This window comes from Dipodomys spectabilis, unplaced genomic scaffold, assembly GCF_019054845.1.
Source record: "Dipodomys spectabilis isolate Male_0828 unplaced genomic scaffold, ASM1905484v1 ptg000019l, whole genome shotgun sequence".
Classification (NCBI taxonomy): domain Eukaryota; kingdom Metazoa; phylum Chordata; class Mammalia; order Rodentia; family Heteromyidae; genus Dipodomys; species Dipodomys spectabilis.
In genome coordinates, this window is record NW_024870696.1 from 24,291,937 (window position 1) to 24,304,170 (window position 12,234).

General features: G+C 41.7%; 1 protein-coding gene across 1 annotated transcript; it reads right to left on the minus strand.

Annotated features, from left to right (window-relative positions):
* Positions 1-482: 482 nt before the first annotated feature.
* On the minus strand, positions 483-3,560 carry LOC122103970 (zinc finger protein 474). The gene is made up of 2 exons (XM_042674654.1): positions 3,386-3,560; positions 483-634 (listed from the first exon to the last, which is right to left on the minus strand). The coding sequence occupies exons 1-2, from the start codon at positions 3,558-3,560 to the stop codon at positions 483-485; spliced, it is 327 nt and encodes a 108-aa protein (XP_042530588.1).
* Positions 3,561-12,234: the final 8,674 nt, after the last annotated feature.

Sequence of the window (12,234 nt, forward strand, 5' to 3'; positions counted from 1 at the left end):
ATGGGAGTCAAATCAGGTCCCAGCACTGTCGGCACCCTATAAGGAGGTGCCTCGTGTGGCCCCCACAACCTCTGTTCACCGGGGCTCCATATCGTGGGGTTCAAAATCTTGTTCAGGAAAGGGGAGTGGGGGGGGGGGGAAGGAAGCCAACAATTGGCTCAGAAAGGTCCTTGAGACAAAATGTCCAGCTCCGATAAGCAGCAGCCCGCTTGTAATTCTGCCTGACAAAAACAGTGTGAAAAGTTCCCCGGTGTGCTCCAAGCACACGCAGCTGCTTGTTAAACCCGGGGCCTGTGGCGCCCCAGCCCATGAGGCGGGGTGGGCAGCAAGCCTGTGTCCAGCCTCCCGGGCTGGCCAGCACACAGTCAGCGCCAACTGTCCTGGTGTCCTCTCCTCATCCCCCTTTTCTTCTTCACGCTGGGTCCTGATGACTTTCAAAGAGATGGATTCCTGCAACACTTCCCGGGGAGAGCAAAAGGGCTTTACTTGGCAGCCTTGGGTTTACAAGATCTCTGGTGAACAATGAGTCTGTCTGGCAGGAAGGTCCGCCCACAAAGGTTGCAGGGAACTAGCTGGCTCTGCGCATTTGTCCAAGCAGCTTCATTCAGGGCATCGAGATCATAGAACCCTTTGGCTGGAGAGAGAGACACACACACAGAGAGACAGGCAGACAAGAAAGGCAGACAGTGAGGGAGACAGACAGACAAAGAGAGACAGAGAAACAGAGACAGAAAGTTATATGGAGAAACAGACACACACACACACACAGAGGAAAATGAAAGAGAGGAAGAAAAGGTAGACTAGATTAGTTTTCATTCTGCAGAACCTTTTGTTTAATAAGAAGTATTTTCAGGAAATACCTGTTGACTTAGGTTTTAAATAAATCATATGACATTTGCCCAAAGTAAGTAGATAAATAAGTAAATAAAGTGCTCTCCCTTTTTCGGGAATTGAGTCAAGTTCGCTTGGAAGCAGAGGCTTTATACTCTTTGGACTTAGAAATGGAGTTTTATGTGTTTTGACATGCATTCTTCACTAATTATTAACATCTTTGCTTATATATTATTATCTTGCAAATATAACTTTTGGCTTCCTTTTAGTTGACTCCAAATTGAAGTCTTATAATGGGAAAAGAACAGGCAATTGTTATTTTCCTCCTCTGTAATCCTTTAGTGGAATGTTTTCAGAGCCACAACTGACAGTTGAGAGTAAATTCGAGATGAATTATATCCTAAAAATTTACCATCTCTTCATGGCTGTGAACTCCGAGATTCTTTATGTAATTAAAGAATGCAAACAGAATAGTTAATCTGATGAAAAGAAGCGTTCTTAAGAAAACAGAGCAGACAGCTGAGAAATGTACAGTCTTCATTGGTAGAGCAGAGGGAAAACCATATGGCTTCATTTTAGAGAAACAGCTTATTTTAATAAGCCTTATTTAAATAGAGTGACTTTAGAACATTGATTGACTATGGCTTAGAATCACCCAAAATAGGCCCCCAAAATGTAGCGAGGTACTCAAAACTATATTGCTTAGTTTTTATCAGTGGCAAAGCCTAGATGACTTCATTAAATCCTAAGCATTTTTCATATGATTTCTATCAAATAGTTCGCACCACCATCACAAACCTTAGATTCTTAGCATGCCTGCTTTCCATGTTCATTTTATTCTTTCCATGGGATCTTTTGGGGGGAGAAGGGAGCTTGAACTCAGGGCCTGAGCATGAGCCACCAGTGCCCAACAGCAATGGGCTTGGAACTTAAACTCGTGGCCAACCTAATGTTTCTCCTTTGGATAAAGCAAATATCACATTTGATGCAGGTTATGAATGTGTGTGTGTGTGCGCGTGTGCATCTGTGTCTGTGTGTGTCTGTGTGCTGTTTATTTGTGCTGGTCTTGGGGCTTGAACTCAGTGCCTGGGCACTGTCCCTGAGCTTTGTTTTGCTAAAGGGTAGCACTCTACCTCTTGAGCCAAAGCTCCACTTCTGTTGGCTTTGAACCACAATCCCCAGATCTCAGCCTCTTAAGTAGCTAGGATTACAGGCGTGAGACACCAGCTCCCTGTGATGAATATGTCTTGAGTGCTTTGAAAATCTGTTGAGAAAAAAAATAGCACTAAATTTTTCATTACTCATATGAGTTTGATGCAGTTTCAATAGCACTGAATAGTCCCAAACTCTCCCTTGAGGGTGACTCATCTCGTTCTTAAAGGTTTGTTCCCAGAGCCTTGGCTTTGGATCTAGACTTGAACTCTATGACAACATTGAACCTGAATGACATTTAGTTGGCTATGATCGACAGGCACCTTCAGAAATAGAAGGTAAGCACTCTGTGGGCAAACGCTCTCATTTCAGTTGGTTAGTGTTTTCAGCTTGAGTTATTCCTCCCATTTGTGTGCAGAAGTCTCAGTCTTGGCAAGGACTGAACAGTTGAACTTCTAGAGCATTCTTGTGGAGATCTAGATTCTGCTGTGTGAGTTGTCATTAACTCTACTTGTATGGTATTGAAACAAGAGTGCTTTGGGCTAATCAACACTGTGTATCTTCATGGTAACTATGAAGGAATGGAAGTCAAAAGTCTCCCTTGGAAGAATGAAGAAGTCGACGGAGAAAATGTCAGTGCTAGAAATGTGATAAGTGAATCTGAAAGTGAATGGCAAAAAGGTTCTCTCTACTGTTCTACTGTTGTCTTTACCAGCTAAGATTCCTTGAACCATTCTCTAAACCCTTGCCCTCTAAACCAGTAAGCTCGCGGCACTGTGACAAAGTGACAATGTAGTTCCCCTTTCATTTGGCTGGTCGTGCTTTACAAATTGTTAATTAAAAAAAAAAAAATCTGGACATTTTCTACAGACATCTGGATTTCCAGTTTCCTTTCTATTATTGAAATATCTTCCTGCACTCTTTCCGGCTCTCTTGATGATAACACCAGCTGGGCCTAAGCAGCTGCCGCTTCTTTTAGAGAGAGCTCACCACATCCCCTTCTTTCCTGGTGGGTTTTTTTTCCCCCATACATTAATCAATTTATTCAATTTTTATGACTTAGACATACGAGTTTGGTACTTTGGGTCTATGAACATCCACACAATTACTCTGAATATCCCCAGAGGTTTGCTATAAGCTTCATGTTTCTAAAGTATTGTGCTTGATACTAGGAGAAAGGAAATTCTGGGGAAATACAGTAAATTCCAGGCATGTGTCTTGGGCATCGTGTCTTTATGTCTTCGCGTCTGAGAATGAGACAACTGCTTTTTCCCCATTTGGCTAGAGAGACAGCAGCCACACACTGTTGATTTCAGCCATTTGAACAGATAAGAATCCCTGTACTCATGCTTTGGGATGGGCCTCCCGCTGCACACGCAGGTCTTTTTAATTAGGAACTTACCAGTGATGGCTCCGACTTCCGGTTTTCTTGGCTCAGGTCTCCTCAATTCTTTTGGCAACATGTTGTTTTCATTGTGCCATTTCTTCAGACATTGTGGCTCATGGATACTGATGGATTTCGTTCCATATTCACGGCCACAGATGTAACAAACAATGGTTGGTGGACGCCTTTTCATTGTTGACTAAGAATAATACAAAATACCTGTTAACATTCACATTTGGAAATTGTTTTTTAAATTATAACATATATAAACTTGCTTGAAAGTTCATGTGACTTAAAATCAACCCATGTTGAAATTAACCTTTCTGACTAAACTATGTGATGTGAATGGATGTTTGTTTGGAGGAAATAATCCACCAGAAGTCTCTCTATTGGTACTGTATAGAATACATTTTCTTATTTAATAAATGTTGGGTCATTGTCTTCCAGTTGCTTTATCTGAGTTGCAATGCTGGCAGAATTTAAAGATGAGTCAGGCAAAAAATCTTCCTCTATGAAAATCAAGCTCATTCTACTATACAACAGTACATGGAAGAAACATCAATGTCCTGTTAGGCCTGCCTGCTGCCTTCTGGTCAACAACTTCTGTTTGGAAACTCCCGAGTTTCTCTGTCGTTTGGGTCAGGATCAGGTGCCGCTCACTGACTAGACTATTAAGTACAAAGGAGAGCTGGTGGGGGGCACTCAGCCCCTGCCAAGGCCGATTCTGTGTCTGGCACGAGTCCTCAGGGAGCGAGCACCACCATGCTCACCTCCCGCCCCGCATGAGCCTCCCCCTCCTCCTGCATTCATCTCTCCCCTTCTATTATGGATCACTTCGCAAATACAGTACTTAAACTCAGAACCATGTTCTTCGTTTCCTTATACTGTTTGTTTGTTGCCAGTCCTGGGGCTTGAACTCAGGGCCTGGATGCTGTCCCCGAGCTTCTTTTGCTCAAGGTGAGCACTCTACCACTTGAGCCACAGTGCCACTCACGGACTTTCCTGCCTGGGCTGGCTTTCAGCCGCAATCCTCAGATCTCAGCCTCCTGAGTGGCAAAGATTACAGGTGTGAGCCACCGGCGCCTAGCTTTCCTTATATTCTGAGTGAACCAAATGTAAGAGACAAGTAAAAATTGTAATAAAGAATTTCTTGGGGCTGGGAAGGTGGCTCGGTGGTAGAGCGCTTGCCTTGCATGCATGAGGCCCTGGGTTTGGTTCCTCAGCACTACATAAACAGAAAAAGCCGTAAGTAACGCTGTGGCTCAAGTGGTAGAGCGCTAGCCTTGAGCTGAAGAGCTGAGGGACAGTGCCCAGGCCGAGTTCAGGCCCCACAACCAACCAAAAAAAAAAAAAGAATTTCTTGCTTTGGATATAAAAAAAATACAACTGATTATTTTACCTAAATAATGAGAACAAATTCAATACTATAATGTTGTTGCCCATTGTGATATCATGTGTAAGAGAATAGAACTAAAAGGTGGCCTAAGGTTGAGAATAAATCAGCAAAACCAAGAACTGACCCTATCACACACTAAACTTGACGTGGGGAAGATGTAGCCGTCATCTGTCCCAGAGAAGAAGGCTGGGCAGATGAGTACGAGCCTCCTCAGGGGTCAGCATGCAGATCATACTCTTGCTTCCAAACACAGCAGGAACCCCCAGTTCATGAAAACTGACCTGTCTGAATCTAAGGGAAGGACTGGAGAATGAGACCTTGTACCTTGCGCCAGATAAGAGCAGAAAAATGCTGAAGAGGAGGTATGAGCCTTAAGTTAGACTCCCTCCATGCTATGGGTTGGAGTGTCTACAGGAGTGTAAGAATGCCACAAGATGGAGTGGCAGCCTTGAACCCAGCCCCCACGCTAAACGTGAGACGGGAGCACTTTTGCCACTGGAATAATTTAAAGCCTGACATATATCAAACTTAGCTAAAACAAAGATGAAGCCCCCAGCCCAGTGCCAAGGACACTGAAAACCTACTTACACTGCAAGTCTGCCGAAATAGGCAACACGTCCGCTTCTGAGGGCAGATACCATTCATCTCAAAATCTACTACTCTGTTACACACAATAGCCATTTTTTAATCAAAATTACAAAGCACAACCGGGCACCAGTGGCTCCTGCTTGTAATCCCAGCTACTCAGAAGGCTGAGATGTGAAGATCAGGAGTCAAAGTCAGCCTGGGCAGGAAAGACCATCAGACTTTTATCTCTAATAAACCACAAAAAAAAAAGCCAGAAGAGGAGCTGTGGCTCAAGTGGTAGAGCACTAGCCTTTCAGAAAAAGCAGCTCAGGGACAGCATCTAAGTCTTGAGTTCAAGTCCCCCCCCCCACAATTACAAAGTAAACACATACATACCTACCATCAACAGGTACAATACAGAACATTTCCAGAACAAGCCAGGCGCCAATGGCTCATGCCTGTAATCTTAGCTACTCAGGAAGCTGAGAGCTGAGGATCGCTGTTTAAAGCCAGCCTGGGAAACCTTGTGAGACTCATCTCCAATTAACCACCAAAAAACTGGAAGGGGATTGTGCCTCAAAGTGGTAGAGCTCTAGCCTTGAATGATAAAGTCAGGGATAGTGCCCAGGCCCAAGCCCCATCCCCCACTCCCCACCCCCCCCCCCGCCCCAAAATTACCAGAAATTACCAGACTAAGAGATGCCCTAGATATTAGCATTGACATTTATCAGGGCTTTACAGTATGTTTTAAAAGTTATTTTATTTAAAACCTAAAAATAATTCTATTGAATGTTAAAGGATACAGGTGGAAAGACAGAAAGCCTGCATGAAAATATAGGAAACTCCAGTAGAGTAAAAATAAAGTAAAAAAAAAAAAAAGGTTTAAAAAAAAACCTAAAAACACATCTCAGATGAAATATCAATTTGATAGGCTTTTTAGGATAAGCCCACACTACAGACAAACAACAAACATGGAGACTTAGTAAAAAAAAATTTTTTAACTATTCCAAAGAGGGAAAACATTAAACAGTAAGAAAATACAGAAAGTACCAAGTGGTAAATATATAAATATATATTTGGAGCCAAAAAGGAAAAGACTGAAGAAAAGAGACAAATAACAACTGAGAGATGGTAGTTTGAATTGTTCTAAAATTAATAAGATAATAAATGATTTATCCCAAAACTCAGGGTGGTTTTTCAGGGCTCTTTGCAAGGGTACCTGAGGAGAATTCGCCTGGCCGAGCCCAGCCACCGTTGCTTCTATTTTAGCTACAGGTCCACGATGTTTTCCATGGCCAAAAAACGCTCTAAGCCATCTCCAAGTTCGAAGCATTCTGCAAGCAATGGCAAGGCAGAGCCACCAGAAAATAGCACCTGATTTCCATGACGAATACAGCAATGCTGTGTGATCTGGTGGAGTCCCTTTCTGTCTTAGCACACAGCTGGAACTGAACAGCACCTGTCCCCAGTGGGCAGTCACCCAAAGGAATGGCGAGAACACTAATTGTGCCAACTTGTGCAATACTGAATTATTTCAAAAGCAACTCGTAATTGATGCCGAATGAAAGCCTTATATACTTCATTCAAAGGTGATATGTTGAAGGAATAAAATATAGTTGAAAAATATAGTGGAATTGCTAGAAACTAAGGACAAGCTTGAAAGCAATCGGTGAAAACAGAATTAAAACCTATAAACAAAGTATATTGGGGATTCCAGATAAGTTCCCATCAGAAAAAGAAAAGGATGTCAGGAAACAAACACATTTTAAGTATACAGAAGAGGAAAACAAAACAAGACCCAACTCCCCAAATATAATACGTTGATTCAGAATTCTAAATCCAAATGTGAAAAAGAAAATCAAGACATCATTGGCCAAACAAACTGGTGAGACAATTCATTCTTGACAGGCTTGTTCTATTTAAAAAGGTGAGAAATTTTAAATGTGAAAAATATCAGAAACCAGGCGCCGGTGGCTCACGCCTGTAATCCTAGCTACTCAGGATGCTGAGATCTGAGGATCACGGTTCAAAGCCAGCCCTGGCAGAGAAGTCCGTGAGACTCTTATCTCCAATAAACCACTAGAAAACCGGAAGTGGCCCTGTGGCTCAAGTGGTAGAGCACTCGCCTTGAGCTGAAGAGCGCAGGGACAGCGCTTTTCAGAATATGGACTTTTAAAAGAAACATAACAAAAGACAGATACATGTGTAATACTTGACAAACAAGAGTTGAAAGGGTAGAGATAGAGACTTTTTTGCATTTCCTTTGAAATAGTTTTTGAATATGAATGAAAGATACTTATTTTAATGTCTATAGTTAACTTATAACCACTAGTGCAAAATTTATAACTGCTAGTGCAAAACGTGCAAAGAGGTATAATGGAAAATTAAGCAAGGCAGTGGAGTATTTTAAAAATATCATGAATTAACCAACCCCCCCCCCAAAAAAAAAGTAGGAAGAAGAAAGAAAACTTAATAAAGGCACCACTACTGCCTTTAATGGAATTAAATGGTTTTAATAGAATTAAAGTTTCAGTGGGGCACTGATGGCTCCTGTCTGTGACTCCAGCCACTCAGAAGGCTGAGCTTTGGAGGATCACAGTGCAAAGCCAGCCCAGGCATGAAAGTTCAAGAAACTTTTATCTCCAATTAATCATCACAACGCTGGAAATTTAAGTGTGGTTCAAGTGACAGAGCACAAGCCTTGAGTGACAAAGCTAAGGGACAGAGTCCAGGACCTGAGCTCAAGCCCAAGTAATCCTCCCTCCTCCCCCGAATAAAAACTTCCACGGTAAATATATATAAGTGAGCTAAAGAACACAGAAAATGTTTATAACAGAAAAGTCCAAAAGGTATATCCAGAAGGACTACAGAGAAATATTTTTTGTAGAGTGTCTATTAAGGATATAGAAGGCAAGGAAATTTACAGGCAGAAAACATAGAAATCAGGCGAAGTTTGTAACTGAACCACAGAATAAAGATTTCGTTCAGAATTCTGGAAATCAATGTATTCTCATTTCCAGAAAAAACAGCACTATCCTCTCTGTCAAGAGCTCTAAGTAGTGCTTGAGAAAAGTACAGTAAATTTAGTTGGCAACGTATTACATACCAGTCACTTGGAAGAGTTTAGTTCTAACTGATTGGTAAGGGTAAAAAATAAATGGTTGGGAGATAAAATTAGGACAAGGAAGAGAGAAATGTTTTCAAATAGTTTGTTTTTAAAAAAAAGGAATCAAGATATAAGTGGAATCAAAGAAAGATTCATTTGTGATTTGTAGGCGAGGGCTATCTCATTCAGAAGGTGAGAGATTATAGAGCCAACATAAAACTGGACAAATCTCTAGAGGAAGAGCTCAGAAAGCATGGCAATGGAATAAAGGAAGGAGTTAGTCTCTAAGGGGAGCAGGAGGCAGTAGATAAAGTTAGAAAGGTGGCTTCAGAGACGCAAGGATTTGATCGAAGTCACATAGATGACCTTAGTCATTGAGCATGAGGAAAAACCATCTGAAGAGAATGCAGATATTCAGTTTGAGAAATAGAAGAATAGAAAGTATAAGGTTAGCTACTGTGGGAATAGAATAGTAACTCAATTAGAGGAAAGGCTCACTAATATATGCAGAAGACCTAATTCAGTAAAACTGGGAGAAATTCAAGAAATTTATGTGTAGGTACAGACCTTTTTCGGATACCTCTTTAGTAGCAGCAAGGGACATTGAAATAGAAGCAAATTATCTCGATGAATTGTTGATGGGCTAAGCTATGACACAATATATGCATTTGCTTTACAATCAGCCTGCTCTTAAATATGATTATTGGCCATAACTTCTGAAATTGGGAAGACACAAATCAGCATTATAATCAGAAGGAAATATTCTAAGTGATAGAATCTGCAACTATCTGATTCTCCTCATATTCAGGGAGAAATTCCAAGGAGCTGCAAGTGTTACAGTATTTGAGATTGATTTTTATAAACCTATCAATACTAAATTGTGCCAATTAGACTGTGTATTTATCAAAATCAGTAGTTGTTTATTGTTCCTTTACTTAGCCTGTGTCAATATCTAACACCTGAACAGTGAATGTAAAACTACCCAGATGATTAAGAACTAAGAAGAAATATAAAGCGTATGCAATAACTTTCAAGGCACTCAAAAAGATTTGTTTTACTCTTTTTACATGTTTATTTACTTGAAAGGTTAATTAAATACAGTCTTTTTAGTTGAAAAATGGAAAGTTATTCTTTTACAATGAGTATTGTGAATTTATTAAAATTCCAGATGGAAAATATGAGCCCAACCCAGGATTTAATTGAGCGTATTAGCAAAGTCCAGGGCCTGGGACATAAATGAAGACATTCATGTCAAAGCGTCAAAAGGAAAGTTAGAAGAATACATGCAGAGGACAACTGAAAGGGATGCAGGGGGGAAATTAATACCATTCAGTTGCCAAGATGTTCTATATTACATCTCTGCTCTGGCTTTGTGGCTGAACTTCAGTTGAACTTGAAACCTCCTCCATACTCTAAGGTTTTGAACATCTTACTTCTAAGCCATGCTCTAGCAAAGTGGAACCAGCTCGGCTGTGGCTGAAGAGAAGAACACATCCCCTCGGTCTGATCTGAGACAAGGTAACCTATGTTGTCAGTACCACCTTCACAACGGCCAGTCTGGAACTCACCAGGAAAGCTGACCCGATCTCTCATCTCCCCATCCCCAATTCCTAAGGTTTGGCTACTCCAGTTCTTTCCTGTTTTCAGAGAGAGAGGTGGCTAAGTGGGGGATGGATGGAGAGGCTACCCGGCAGAATCAGCAGCCGTCTTCCTGCCTAAGATGCAGTGGGGTTTTAGGTGACATGGCCTCACAGAGAGCAAGGCCAGACAGGGAAGGGGTGTGTGTGTGTGTGTGTGTGTGTGTGTGTGTGTGTGTGTGTGTGTGTGTGTGTGTGTGTTGGGGGCGAGGGGCGGACAAGGGGAGGAAGGGAAGGTGGACCTTGGGGTAATGTGAGAACATGGAGAGCCGGGGCCAGCTCCCTCCAGGAAACGGAAATCAAAGGCGGTCAGGGAGGAAGCTGGAAGTGTTGGCAGTGCAAAGGATTAGAATTACGGTTTTCCTGAGAACATTTCAGATCTTATTTGTGGCATTAATTTGTAATACCAGGGGAAAAGACCGAAAAAAAAAGTAACCATTCAATCTACATAAAGCACTATGGCAGCCGTGAGCCGTGCCACGGACTGGCGAGGAGAGAGGCCTCTCTGCACGAGTGTGTTAGGTCTCAACACAACGTTGCTTCTCTTTTTAGTTTCCTGGGAAGGTCGACTTAAGCTGAATATAGATAGAAGCCCTCCAACACTTGAGGGACCACTTCATGAGTTGTCTTGAAACTTGAATCCACTCACTTTTCATATGGTTTCAATCATTTTGTTGGCCGCTGTTAATTATAGTATTTTCCATGCAGCATCTTCTTCTTTTCTTTTCTTTTCTTTTTTTTTAATGTCTTTTTTCTGGTAGGAACACCTCCTATGCAAGAAGTGGGCATTTAACAAGTTTCCTCCTACTTCATGTTGTGATGGCTGCTCATCCATTTCATTCATTTTTACAAAATTAACTTCTAGCTGGATACCAGTGACTCAGGCCTGTCATCCTCGCTACTGAGGAGGCTGAGACTGAGGATCGCAGTTCAAAGCCAGCCTGGGCAGGAAGGTTCATGAGACTCATCTCCAATTAACTTCCAAAACAATGAATCCAAAGTGCCGGGGTGCCTCAAATGATACAGTGTTAGAAAAAAGCTCAGGGACAGTGCCCAGGACCTGAGTTCAAACACCAGCACAGGCACACTAAAAAAAGAAGAAAAAACTTTAAAAGTAACGTTTATCTTTTAGCTGATCCAATAGATATTTCAAAATGAAAACAGTTAACATCCATGTGCAGGGATTGTTCAGGGGATGCATATTCATTTGAATACTTGTGCCAGGCGGGCAGCTCAGCTAGCACACACCTTCAAGGGAAAATCCAAAATCCAATAATGAGTTTATCATCACTCTTGTCAGCAATTAGAGAACACTTTAAATTCCCAAATATAATGCATCTTCTAAGACGTTCTCTAGTTCAACAAACTAAAACAAGACACGCATACATGTCCATGCATAGACGTGTTCACGTATACACAGACATACTGAAAAGAGGACACACTGAAAAGAAGAACTAAAACCTAGAGGAATTTGAAAAAAATTACGGAGAGATTTTTCAGGACATTGAAGTGTTTTTCTTTCTGGAAAACCACAATAGTAATCAGCTCTTTTCTTCAGGAAAAGTCCAACTTGTGAGTGTCGAACTGACCCCCACACCAGAGTCATGCCATCTTCTCTTAATACACTCATGAAGGAGATTCTCATCACTCAGTACGACAAACTCCAAGGCCCCTGTGTGTAGATATGTGCATGCATAAGCGTGTGTGTGCAAGCAAGCACACAGTCAGGTAGTCACTACTTTCATATGACATTAGGGATACCAATAAGGTCCCTTTGCCTCGAGCTATCTATTTCTCACATTTATTTCCTGTTACCAAAGTACCAGTTTACTCTTTTTGATGACACCATTTTATTTTAATTTATTTTTGTCAGTCCTAGGGCTTGAACTCAGGGCCTGGGTGCTATCCCTGAGCTCTGTTTGCTCAAGGCTAGCACTTAATCACTGAGAGCTACAGTGCCACTTCCAGTTTTCTGGTGGTTCATTGGAGATTGGAATCTCATGGACTTTCCTGCCTGGGAGGACTCTGAACCATGATCCTTAGATCTCAGCCTACTGAGTAGCTAGGATGACAGAATGACACCATTTTAGTGAAGCAAGGTCAAAGGAAACCATGTCAAACTGAAATGAAATGAAACAAAACACCTGGGCTCTTCTAAGTA

Bases quoted from the DNA above. Each gene is read 5' to 3' on its own strand.
- LOC122103970 (XM_042674654.1), bottom strand. From the start codon at position 3,560: ATGAAAAGGCGTCCACCAACCATTGTTTGTTACATCTGTGGCCGTGAA. The intron at 635-3,385 runs GTAAGTTCCTAA...CTCTCTCTCCAG, and splicing joins GGAAGTCGGAGCCATCACTG to CCAAAGGGTTCTATGATCTC.